Below are 12,911 nucleotides of genomic sequence, written 5' to 3'. Positions count from 1 at the left end.
TGTGAGGACGGATAAGCAGAGACGCGAGGAGTGTGGGAGAGGGAGGGAAAACACACACACACACACACACACGTGCTTTGGGTTTGTAATTAACTCTACAGTAGAGGAGAACACATATGACAATAACCCTAAAGATGTCTACATGTAGATACATTTGAACTTAACTGTACATTAGGTCATAACTATTCATAAGTATTAATTAGGTCCACTATAATTGTTTCATAAGCACATATATTTATTCAACACCAGAATGAGGCAAAGCCTAGCGCAAGCAGTGATCCAAATAATGAAGACACTCATGCGGGACTGCTTATATTATTCCACCATCTGTACACACATGTAAATAGTGTGTGTGTGTGTGTGTGTGTGTGTGTGTGTGTGTGTGTGTGTGGTGATGTTATGTTCACTTAAAGAAAACTTACTTAGTATAGTAAACTCTTAGTGTAAACAGCCAAGACAGTGTGTGTTAATGGATGCGCATGCCAGGGTTATTATTCACTGCAGTGTCCACACACAAGTTAATATGCTTACAGTCGTAGATTTATTTTACCGTGACTGGTCTTCGTCTCAAGTAAGCAAGAATCCAAGCAAACAGTCAACAAACACACAGTTCCAGTCCTTCACCAGTATGATCTCCTACTTGCATAGCATAACTTAACGTAGCGGTCAAACCCTGTGAGCACCTTCCCTGCAGCAACACCTGTTCCCTGAAAGAAGGGTTCCACCCATATTCTAGAAGCAGTTACCCAAGAGAGACCCCTACTGGACACAAGAGAGACCCCTACTGGACACACACGTACATGACAGAGTTCACAATACAGACAAAATGGCTCTTACAAGTAGTTTACTGAGAGTATACTTTAAAGTGTACTTTCATAAACTATTTGTTTTTACTACTAGCATTAAAATAGTAAACTAGTATACTTATAAGTTCACTTGTAGTACAGATGCAGTACAAATGAGAAACGTAGTTGTGAACTAGTTGTGCACTTAAAGTTTACTACTGTTCCACTTACAGTAGTGGAGAGCGGCACAAGCTAACGCGGGGCTAGTCGTAACACCCTTGTTTTAAATACTTCCACACATGCTAGCATAACGAAACTTAGTGTATTTACTCGTAGCCATATCAACACTAGAGAAAAATTCAAAAAATTCAGAAATCTTTGGAAGATATCACTGAACATTTATTTAACCATAGCAAAAGTACATTTCTTATTTTAATTTTTCATCTCTATTTTTGGTGTTTATTTTAAATGAGACAAATCTGATATTGTTTTAATCTCCAATATGTTTTTAACAGTTGATTTGGTTCTTTAATGCTTTGCTAACTAGCAGAAGACACTAGCAGGGTTTAAACCCCAGTTGTGCAGGCGGGGCATGTTGTCACACTGCGTTACAATGAGCCTCTATTAGAACTATGATATTCTATTCTATACATTTATGAATTCTATTGAGAAAAGGAATAAAAACAGAGTCAATGTTAAGAAATTATTCATTATTATTATGTTTTGAACTATGTTGTATAGCTGTGTTTTCCTGTGTGTTCGTTGTCACTCAAATAATATTTTTAATTATTAAAAAATGCCATTATTTTAAATGAAAATGTTAATAATTGTATTTTATTGAGAAATTATTTTAGTTTGTCTTGTATATTTTTTTGATTAGATCAGAGAGCATTTTAAGCTGTCATGTGGTCATGTTATAATGTACTTCACCTATGGGGCAAGTTGTCACATTTCACTTCCATTCTTTCGGGGAATATCAAGAAACAAGTAATAAAAACTCAGTGAGTGTTTTAGCGCAATTTTCTGACGTCATGGGATCACAACATTAAGAGATAGTAAATGTTTTTATGTTTTTTTTTTTTGTGTGCGTTCCCGAGATTAGACCTTCCTTAACATAATGCCGAAAACCCGAAGTCTCTAGGTGGTCTGGTTGAGGAGGAGATAGAAGTGCAAGATTGGTGCGCACAGACAGAACAGAAATCATGAGTTAACAATCGCAATTTTGTCCGTAGGAAAATTGCGCTAAAAAGTATACACTGTATTAATAAAACAAAACCACATAATTAGATTAATAGATTAGCCTTAATAGATGTGTGTTAGTTACAGGATCAGAGAACGACACCCAGTGTTGTGCCTGAAAGCGTTCATTGAACGATAGTTCATGAACTCGTTCATATTTTGGGCGAACGTGAACTGAACATACTGCATTACTGCCTGATGAACGTTACTGTGAACTCGTTCATTCTGGTGTCTGTGAACGCCACGCTCTCTCAGTTTAACTTCGTTCAACTGAGTGCCAGATTTCTATAGAGCCTTCCAGGCGAAAACCCGGCTAAAACACACCGTAAACCGGCCTTTGTAGCGAAAAAACACCCAATCTTGCAACACCAGCCACCAGTATCCACTGACTCTCTTGTTAGATCTCGTTCATCAAAATGAACAAATCACCTACGCAATCTTGATCATATTCTGAATTAAAAAATCACTATAATGAAGTCAAAAATCGTTTACAGGGAACATAAATAATTACTTTACCTTCCGAGTCTTTCGTTCATTTGTCACGTGACAGACGCAATGAATGGATCGTTCATTAACGACTCATCACTTACGTCACAAATCAAAACAAAAAGCAGCGTATGATCATTTAAACGAGTTTTATGACAAGGTCGGTGAGGATGGGAAAAATCTGACGCATAGCTTCAGTGTTAAAACTGATAATATAATTGTCTGTGGTTCTATATGGGCTGTGGCAATCATTTAGAAAAATAATATCTTGCAGCAATATGGAAAAAAAGAACTATGAACTTAGTTCAAAATTTTGATTATGAACTATGAACTGAACTAGTTCATTTTAAAATTTGTGAACTGAAATTTGAACTAGTTCATGTAGAAAGTGAACTTTCCCAACACTGACGACACCGTTCCTCCGTCATAGTCCAGATTCACTCTCACACGATCAAGCTTCTGATTAACACGAAAACCTGGAGGCATTCTGTACGACACACACCAGACATTAATAAAACAAAACCACATAATTGTATTAGATGTGGGAAATTAATGTGGGAAAACATAAATACTCTGAACCCAAAGTAAATTTACATAAACTGAGAAAATCAAACAGCGTCAGGTTGTGCCCCGCTCTCCTCCACACTTAAACTCATAGTTTTATATACTAAACTGGGCCAGTTTACACCCGAGCAGTGTTGAAATAGTACACTTACAAGTTTATCAGTCATGTGATCATCAAGGCCCAATCACAGCCAGCGTACTGATACTCAGATCAACAGCACTCTTACTCATGAGATATGGAGTAAATACTGGAAACATGATGAAAGCAGGAAGATCCAGATCTACAGGAGTGACGTTTACTGAATATTGACCGGTAAGATCCTCAGAGAGGGATAACACCTGAAGAATGGAAAGAGTGTGTGAGTGAAGGTGGTTGTGAATGTGTGTAGATGTGTGTTAGTTACAGGATCAGAGAACGACACCGTTCCTCTGTCATAGTCCAGATTCACTCTCACACGATCAAGCTTCTGTTTAACAAGAAAACCAGAACGGAAAGTCCATCCGTACGTCACACTCCAGACATCAGTGTTGAAGAAATCACGTCCCTTCCTCTGGTTTGATGCTGTAGTTACTCCAAGACTCCAGCGCTGACTCTCTTTAACCTCCACATCCCAGCAGTGTGTTCCTGAGTTAAAACCCTCTGAACCCAGAACACAGAGATGAGAGTCAAATCTCTCAGGATTATCAGGAAGAGTTTGATAGTTCCAGCTGTATCTCACACTGGTCAGATCATCAGACAGGACGAGACGTGGATTCGCAGTGTTTGGATCCAGAATCACAGGAGCTGATGAGACACAATCAACATATGCTTTTATTCTGATCTTCATATAATGATCGACAGTGAACCCAACACAGATTATTATGAATTATGACACTCGTACTGTTGATCAAACACATTTTCCTCTGATCACTGTCAGTGCTGTTATTAGTTTCACACTCGTTTTATCATCAGTGTTTAACGGCATCAACTACACACATTAAATATGGGATTCAGACATTTGTGTCCATCAGGAGAAACTGATACTTTTGGAAATTTAAATAATAATAAATCACTGAGATGTGTTGAGATTTCTGCTGTAGATGAAGAACTGTAAGTGTGTGTGTGATCTTCATCTGATCATCTTCATTTTATTGCCTCTTATAGTCTGTGTATCAGTTTAAAATAGTTTATTCTGACAGTCTGTTGTGTTTGGCTGACTAATTATGTTGGATGTTCCTCCAAAAATAAAAATAAAAAATTGTGTGAAAAAGTCCCATAGACTTTGACGGGTAAAGCAAAGATTAGAAAACCATTTAGAGTCTATTCCATAGACTTCCACTGAAAGAGATCAAAGGGATATATTTGGAGAGAAGTGTCAGAAACATGAGCGTTTAACTCGGGGCAGCAAACAGCCAATCATAAATCACCTTCAACACTTCATGGCCACGCCCTAGCAACCACTGTCGAGCACCCTGGCAACCCAAATTCAAAGAGGGATATCTTTACATCTGAATGTCAGGAGTTGCGGTTGGTTTAAATAATTTATACTATTCTTGTTTAACAACATGCTAATTGTGTTAGCATCATGCTTGTGACATGTTAATCATGCTAGCATCATGGCAACCATGTTAGCATCTTGTTAAAACATGCAAGCAACATTTTAACCATGTTAACATCATGCTAGCAACATGCTAATCGTGTTAACATCTTGCTAATAACATGTCAGCAGTGTAGGGGACAGTGTAGTTTTGCTCGGCAAGCACCACTCATTTCCTTAAGAAAATGTACATTCTAGTTATTATTCTGAGACTAAGATTTCTAATTGTAACTCCTCCTAAAAACCTCCAAACTCGGCTCAGACCTTCAGACTGTTCTGACTCCGGCTTTATCTTTAATAACAGATCAGACAGTTTTCCTAAAAATGAGGATGAAAATCCCATAGACTGTCATTGATGGAATCTTTAAATATCTATCTGTCTATCTATCTATCTATCTATCTATCTATCTATCTATCTATCTATCTATCTATCTATCTATCTATATAGTCATGAAGAACCTGTAACTCTCCAGCTCAGATCTCCTGCAGTCAGACTCACTGTTTTGGACGATGTCCTGCATCTTCTTCCAGACTCTGAACGGCAGGTTGCCCAAGTATCGTGGCACATGAATCAAAGCTCCAGAAGCCATCTGTGGATCCGGCTGTGAGCTCTGGACTCTGGAAGAACATTCAGGAGTCAGAACTGCAGTGGCTTTGGATCAGAACCAGAGAGACCAGAGACAGGAGCAGATCACTCACCTTTCCATTGAGACTGGAAACTCCTGCAGAACAAACACACCATTTATCATCAAGAACTCAATCAATCAACCAATGATCAACCAATGATCTGAAATCAGACCTTCAGAAAGCAGACGTCATTGGCTTTCATCATCTCCTCCATGTCTTTGATTGTGTGTGAAAGAGCTGAGATGTGTGTGTTCATCTCCTCCAGCTTCTCCTTCATCCTCTGCTTCTTCTGCTCCTCTTCCTCCCTCAGTGCAGTGACTGTAGCTTCTTCTTCATCTCTGAGAAACTGATGAAGCTTCTCAAACTGCTGTTTAATCTGACGCTCTGTGTGCTCAGCTTGAGACTGAAATCACATCACATTCACTTCAATCATCTCAATCGACACACATCAACACTTCACATCATTCATATCAGAGATAAACTCAGATACCCGACATAGAACGGATCCAGAAGCAGATTGATGCTCGTCATTTACAGAAATAATAAACTATAATCCATTATATTAAATCATAACTGTATACAGTGATACTATACATGACTCTTGATTCTGTTTCCTCACCTTGATGTGTTGAACAGTTTTCTCAAACTGTCCTTTAATGTTTTCTTTGCGTTTAAGTTTCTCTTGTAAGGTCTTCAGTGCTGTATTGAGCTCCTCCTAGAATTGAACAAAAAACACCAGATTACAGTGAAGAGAAGAAGAGAAGACAATACAGTGATATGATCAATGATCGAAATAGTATTTGCCCCCTGATTTCTTCTATTTTTGTGCACATCTCAAACTAAATTCAGAATACTAGATACAGAAATTAAAACCTACTATAAAACAAAGGCAACTTGAGTAAACACAAACTACACTTTGTAAAAGACAATGTTATTTATTGAAGTAAAAAGTTATCCAATAGCAACAAGGCCTGCGTGAAAATGTATTTGCCCCTGTAGTTACTAATTTCTCAAATCTATGAAATGTATTTATAATGTGGTTCAGCTGGACTAAACACAACCAGTCCTGATTACTGCAGTCATGTTCAATCAAATCAACACTTAAATAGGACTTTTCCAACAGCATCAAGCTGGTAAAATGTCTTAAAGTGCCTCTATTATGTTTTTCCCCCGAACATTCCCTTTCAGAATCTCAGATCTTCAATCTGTAAGTTGAAGCTCAAGCAGCAAGAAAGTGACTCAAAGCACAGGAGTAAATCAGCCTCTGAACGGCTCAAGAAAGCAGTTCAAGTTTTAGTTTGTCCTCGTCAAAGTCCTGACTTGAACCCAATTGAGATGATGTGGCAGGACCTTAAACAGGCAGTTCATGCTTGAAAACCCTCCAGTATGGCTGAACTGAAGCAGCTCTGCACAGAAAAGAGTTATCACAAGCGTCCGGCTGCAGTTATTGCTGCTAAAGGGGGTGATTAGTTTTTCACATGGGTGATAGGTGTTGAAAACTGTATTCTTTGTTTACTCAGTTTGCCTGTGTTTTTTGTATTTTGTTTTAAGTTTTAAATGAAAAATTATTTAAATTAGTATGAGACACAAAAACAGAAGAAAACAGGATAAGGGTAAATACTTTTTCACAGAACAGTAAATGTTACTTACTCAGTAAATTGTTCTTTACCAGTTAAAGTAAAGGAAAGTTGTGAAGGAAAGTTGTGGCTTAATGGTTAAAGAGTCAGACTGGTTGCCGGAAGGTTGCAGGTTTGTTTCTCAATACTGGCAGGAAATGATTGAGGATCCCTTGAGCCCCAATCACTAGTGTGTGTGTGTGCTCACTACTCACTGAATGTGTGTGCACTAATTCTGAGTATGGATTCCCAATATTTGGCCTTCACATGTCATTTTCACTTACATGTAAATCGAGACATTTGTCTTACCTTATATGATGAAACCACTTCAGTGATGGGTCTGAATTTGTGATTGTCGTGTTGTTTTGAATCTCTGCACACTAAACACACAGGCTGTTTGTCCTCCAGACAGAAGAGTTTGAGTTTCTCACTGTGTAAACTGCAGATCTCCTCAGATCCTGATGAACGCGTCTCATTTCTCTCCTTCAGGAACGACTCGCACATGTTTTTTAATGCCAGATTATATGGAGGTTCAGGTTTTGAGGATCTTCTCCTGCAGACAGGACACTCCTGAGTTTTTTGGGTCCTCCAGAACTGTTGAAGACACTCTTTACAGACACTGTGACTACATGATAAAACAACAGGAGCCTTGAAGATTTCACAGCACACAGGACAAGAAAGCTCTTCAGCAAAGACATTTAGTGAAGCCATTTTCACCGTTTGAGCTCCAGCAACACAAACTTTACTTTCACTTTCTGAACGACGGGTTTTGAAATGAATAACCTTTAGAATCACTACGATCTGCTGTCTGTTCAGAAACAAATGTCTCAAAAATCCTTCTTGAAAGTGTTTGTCTTCATTCTCCACTGATCGCTGCTTCTTTATTGCTTTTGTCAAGAGAGGAGAGAGTCAGCATGACAGAAAAGAGAAGTAAGTCAGTCTCTTCCTGGTAAGTGTTGTAAGAGGGTGGAGTTTATGAGGGTTAAATAAAACTGCAAAAACAAGTGTGTGTGTGTGTGTGTGTGTGTGTGTGTGTGTGTGTGTGTGTGTGTGTGTGTGTTCACTACTTACTGCTCCTAAATGTGTGTGCACTAATTCTGAGTATGGGTTCAGGATTTCTTCAGGTTAAATTTGAACAAAACTTGCATTGAAACTGTCTCAGGTATAATGCTATAAAACCTTGAATCAAACACTAAAGAACAATGAAAAAAAACACAAATATTGACAATAAAAAATACTCAAAATTTGTACATAGTTTATTTATTCAAGTATCCAATGACTTATCTGAGTTTTGTTTGTTTAATAAATCCTTTTGTTATTTAATCCATTTTGTAACTCTTCATCATCATCATTGGACTGAAATGTTACATGTCAATTCACAGCTACTCTTGTTTCACTGTTTTTACAGTTATGCTGTGTTTTATAGTAGTTGTAATTGTAGTTGATTTACAGTACTCTTGTTACTTTACAGGCTTGCTGGCAACCAAAATTTACTGTACATTTTACAGCAATGTTTTACAATGTGGTATCATATTTTTATGTGGATACAAGTACTTAAATAGTTTGTGGTGGACAACAATCAAGTGCTTCAAATAAACCATCATGCCGTGAGTGAGACATGGCAAAGCGAAAACATTCATTATTTTAAGTAAAAACCACAACAAAACCCTCCAGTTTTTGTGTCCTGGAGGAACAATGTTAGCAAACAACAGTGGGAGATTTTTCACAAGACGTCAGAATAGAACTGAAACCAGTGCCATTATCAGCACTCACCGCAATAACCTTTGTGGGATGTTTTTTATGCTATAAAAATCCATAATCAAAGTAATACGTTCTAGAAAGCAAATCCTGTTCTGATATAAAGTTTTGTGTGAAGAGAAGACCATGCTTCATATCGAATGAGGAGTTATTGCAAACATGAAACTGAGACGACTTACGCCACTGAACAGGACAAAGCAAATGAAGCTTCGCCTCCTCAGAAGAGGAAAAGGAGTGGGACAGAAAGAGTGAAGCACGAGCACCTGAGAGCGGAATGACGTGGACAAAACATTGGGGACATAACCAGGTCTGGGTCGCAGAAACACCTTCAGAAGACCCGGGGCAAACTCCATGTAAGGCTCACTCATAGAAAGAGCCTGCAAATCCCCCACACGCTTGAGAGAGGCTAATTCTAACAAAAGTGCCAGAATCCGGTCTGGAGCTGACTCCAAGGGTTCAAAGGGAGGCTCCAATGGCCCCTCCAAAACAACCGATAAATCCCAGGTGGGGACACTAATAGGACGTGCAAGCCTCAAGCGTCTAAATCCACGCATAAACGAAGAGACAGATGGCGTCTACCTAGGGGGACCTCGTCTGACTAGTTGTAGCCGCTCCAGCCACAAACTTATCCTGCAGGAATTCCAGCACTGAACCGACCGGGCAACCAGCTGACTGGGTCCACTGCATGAGTCGAATATCAAGACTCAAAGTTATCAATGGTCTCCTGAACATTTGCAGAAAGACCAGACACCACTGTCGCTAGCGATTGCTCCTGATCTGCCACACCAACAGCCTCCATATCTCGGGTTGAGGGTGCCAAATCCAGCCCTGGAGCTGAGACAACAGATCTCTCCTGATAGGAATCTGCCAAGGGTACCCCTCCACTAGGGAGCTCAGCTCCTAAAAACCACATCTGGGACGGCCAGAATACGGCTAACCAGAAGGAGGCGGATTCCACACTCCCTCACTCTGCAGGGACAGCAGGGATTAGCTTGACAGGAGGGAATGCATACAGTCTCAAATCCGGCCACAGATGAGCGACGGCATCTATCCTCAGAGGTGTCGGATGAGACAGGGAGAACCAGAAGGGGGGACTGCGTCGAGCCCTGCGACACAAAGAGGTCCACTACCTGGCCGAACATGCTCCAAATTTGAGCCACTGTTTGGTGGTGCAACATCCACTTCCCCGACCTGAGCTTCAGTCTCAACAGGAGGTCCTCTGCAAAGTTCAATTCTCTTGGAATGTGAACTGCTCTCAGTGAAAGAAACCTGTCTTGAGCCCAAAGGAGGAGGCGGACATGCCTGGGCAGGGTGCGCGACCGCGAGCCTCCCTGGCAATATACGTGGGACACCACTGCATTGTTGTCCATCCTGACAATGACATGACAGCACATTAGGGCAGGAAGGAAGAGATCCAGGGCCAGAGAGACGGCTTGCAATTCTCTGCAATGTATGTGCCAGGAGAGAGGCTCGCCCGTCCAAACACCATAAGCCGGTTTGCCCTCGAATATCACACCCCAACCAGTCAAAGAGGCATCAGTCGTGACAACCTGGCGATGACAGACAACGCGCATCTTGACCCCTTGAAGCAAAAAGGGGGTGTCTTTCCACCTCCAAAGAGCACGAAGGCAAGTGCTCGACACTCTTAATAGGTGGAAGGCAGACCAAGAAGGACGGATGCCCCTGAGTTTCATCCACCACAGGAATGGTCTCACATGAAGGAGACCCAAAGGCAGCACAGGAGAGACTGCTGCCATGAGCCCCAAAAGCCTGCGACATACGCCCACCGCAACATGATGGCCGAGTCTGAAACAGCCCAAGCACACACAGAGACTGGAAACTGGAGCAGGGGCCAGACGGGCCTGCATCGAGAGAGAATCGAGTTGGACACCCAGGAAAGTCTGCTGAGAAGGAGTTAAGACATTTTTCTGAGCATTTAACCTAAAATCAAGAGATCGGAGGTGGTGGAGAAGGACATCCTTGTGACGACACACCAACTCTCTGGAATGAGCCAGAATGAGCTAGTCGTCTAGATAATTTAGTACACGGATGCCCTGGAGCCTCAAGGGGGCCAGAGCTGCATCCATGCACTTGGAGAACGTCCGCGGAGCCAAAGCTGGACCAAATGGAAGGACCCGATACTGGTGCGAGACAGTGTGACACGCCTGGCAGAAGTCTCTGACTGTGAAGATTGGTCCACAGGGGTCACTGAGGAGGTCTCTTTCATTCCGGGGTCTAGCGTAGAGGCTGGAACATTCGACACGGGGAGAAATCCAGATGAGTCTCCTTCCATGGGTGAAACAGCTCGAGCAAGAAGATGTATTGAGTGGAGATAGCCTGGAGCGTCTCTGTCCTTCAACATTGGAAGATGGTTTTGGCAGGCTGACTCTGTATCCCCAAAAGCGCATGGCGGTGGGTATAACAGATTTTGATCCGGAGAGCATCTCAAGAGGAAAATACGACAGAAGAACGCTAACTAGCACGGACCAGATAAAACCACTTTTTCAATAATCAAAGGTAGTGTGTTGATTCAATAAAAAATCCATATATCACATATTTTTTATATATTACATATTTCATTGATGCCTGTTTGTCATGTATAAATCACTGACCATTCGTCATCTGACACAACTAGTTTACATTTCATTGGACAATGTGAAGTGGAGCGGTAATTTTCAGGTCATTCATAAATCAGACAGATTTACATTTATGAAGGGATCTGAATCTGAATCTGAAACAATGTATGTTAATTGACTACAAAGCACTGCACAAAACCAGCACCAAAAGTCGCATTAATGGTGAGTAGTATTCAAATCACTTGTATTTAGTCTATGTCTGTTGATACACGTTTACCATTTGATCAAACTATCATAGTTAAATGAAGCCCAGGCGCCACCTACAGGCCTAATGTGTGAAGTGTAGAATGACAATGGCAATTTACATTTCTGATAATTATGCAGCATTAGTATATAATAGTATGTACAGTACGGCTCAAAATTTGGACAAATTACAGTTTTTTTTATGTTTTTTTTTAAAGAAGTCTCTTATGCTCATCAAACCTGCATTTATTTGATCAAAAATACAGAAAACAATTATTACAATTTAAAATAATGGTTTTCTATTTTAATATACTTTTCAATATAATTTGTTTCTGTGATGCAAAGCTGAATTTTCAACAGCCATACTGCTTAATATTTTTTTGGAAACTGTAGTACTTTTTTTAGGATTCATTGATGAATAAAAAATTAAAAAGAACAGTATTTAAGAAAAAAAAGAGGGAAAAAAATAAATGATTAAAAGTCTTTAGTATCCATTTTTATCAATTTATGACATTGCTGAAAAGTATTAATATTTTTCAACAAAAAGAAAAAGAAAAAGAAAATTACTGACCCCAAACTTTTGAATGGTAGTGTATGTGTCACGTCTTGTTTTGGTTCATGTTTCATGTCACTCATGTTTCCTGTCTTGTCATGTGATTCCCTCGCCCTCATGTGATCCCGCCATGTGCTTCACTAGTCTCTTGTGTCATGTTGTCATTGGTTAATTGTCTATCATGTTCACAGGTCTGTCTTGTTTAGTGATTAGTCCATATGTGTGTTTAAGCCCTCATGTTTGTCATGTGTCTTTTTCAAGTATTGTTTCGTGTAACCACTGTGGGAAAGGGTGTGTTTGTGTTTTGAGTGCCTTGCCTTCATTTGAGATTTTTTGAATAAACTGCATTTGGGTTCTCTTTGCTTGCCTTTAGTGGATTTAATATTACAGAATGTTGATACAAAAAAATTCTGTTTTTAAGAAATGCTGTTCTTTTATAACTTTTTATTCATCAAAGAATCCTGAAAAAATCATCAAAGGTTATAAGTATATTCAAATAGAAAACCATTATTTTAAGTTGTAGTAATATTTCAGAACATTACTGTTTTTTCTGTATTTTGATCAAATAAATGCAGGCTTGATGTCCTGTGTTCTTAATTCAAACAGCAGAGATACTAATTGTTCATGCACAAGTCACATCATACATTATATGTGTCGCAACTCTTCACACTCACAGTGAGGTTTTGTTTAACAAGAGTAAGAACCTATACGCCTTTTTCCTACACCCATGATGCTTTTATAACCCATGTTAAAATATGACATAAATAAGAATAAATAGTTTAAAAGCTGCATAAATAAGTTTGAAAGTTAAGTGATTAATTTAATGTAAGTTAATTCATCAGAGTTAAAAATGTTAAAAATGTTAATACAACAATTTAATGTTTAAG

The 12,911-nt window shown here is 39.6% G+C and overlaps 1 protein-coding gene across 1 annotated transcript; it reads right to left on the bottom strand.

Annotated features, from left to right (window-relative positions):
* Positions 1–226: 226 nt before the first annotated feature.
* On the bottom strand, positions 227–7,842 carry LOC308679775 (nuclear factor 7, ovary-like). Its single transcript, XM_081347473.1, has 6 exons — positions 7,204–7,842; positions 5,898–5,993; positions 5,451–5,681; positions 5,351–5,373; positions 5,151–5,269; positions 227–3,858 (listed from the first exon to the last, which is right to left on the bottom strand). Exons 1-6 carry the CDS (start codon positions 7,603–7,605, stop codon positions 3,371–3,373), a joined length of 1,359 nt encoding a protein of 452 aa, XP_081203599.1. The 5' UTR covers positions 7,606–7,842; the 3' UTR covers positions 227–3,370.
* Positions 7,843–12,911: the final 5,069 nt, after the last annotated feature.

The sequence above is a fragment of the Scardinius erythrophthalmus genome (assembly GCF_964197995.2).
Source record: "Scardinius erythrophthalmus genome assembly, chromosome: 19".
Lineage (NCBI taxonomy): Eukaryota > Metazoa > Chordata > Actinopteri > Cypriniformes > Leuciscidae > Scardinius > Scardinius erythrophthalmus.
Note: the sequence above shows the minus strand (reverse complement) of the source record. Positions and strands in the feature narration are given on the sequence as shown.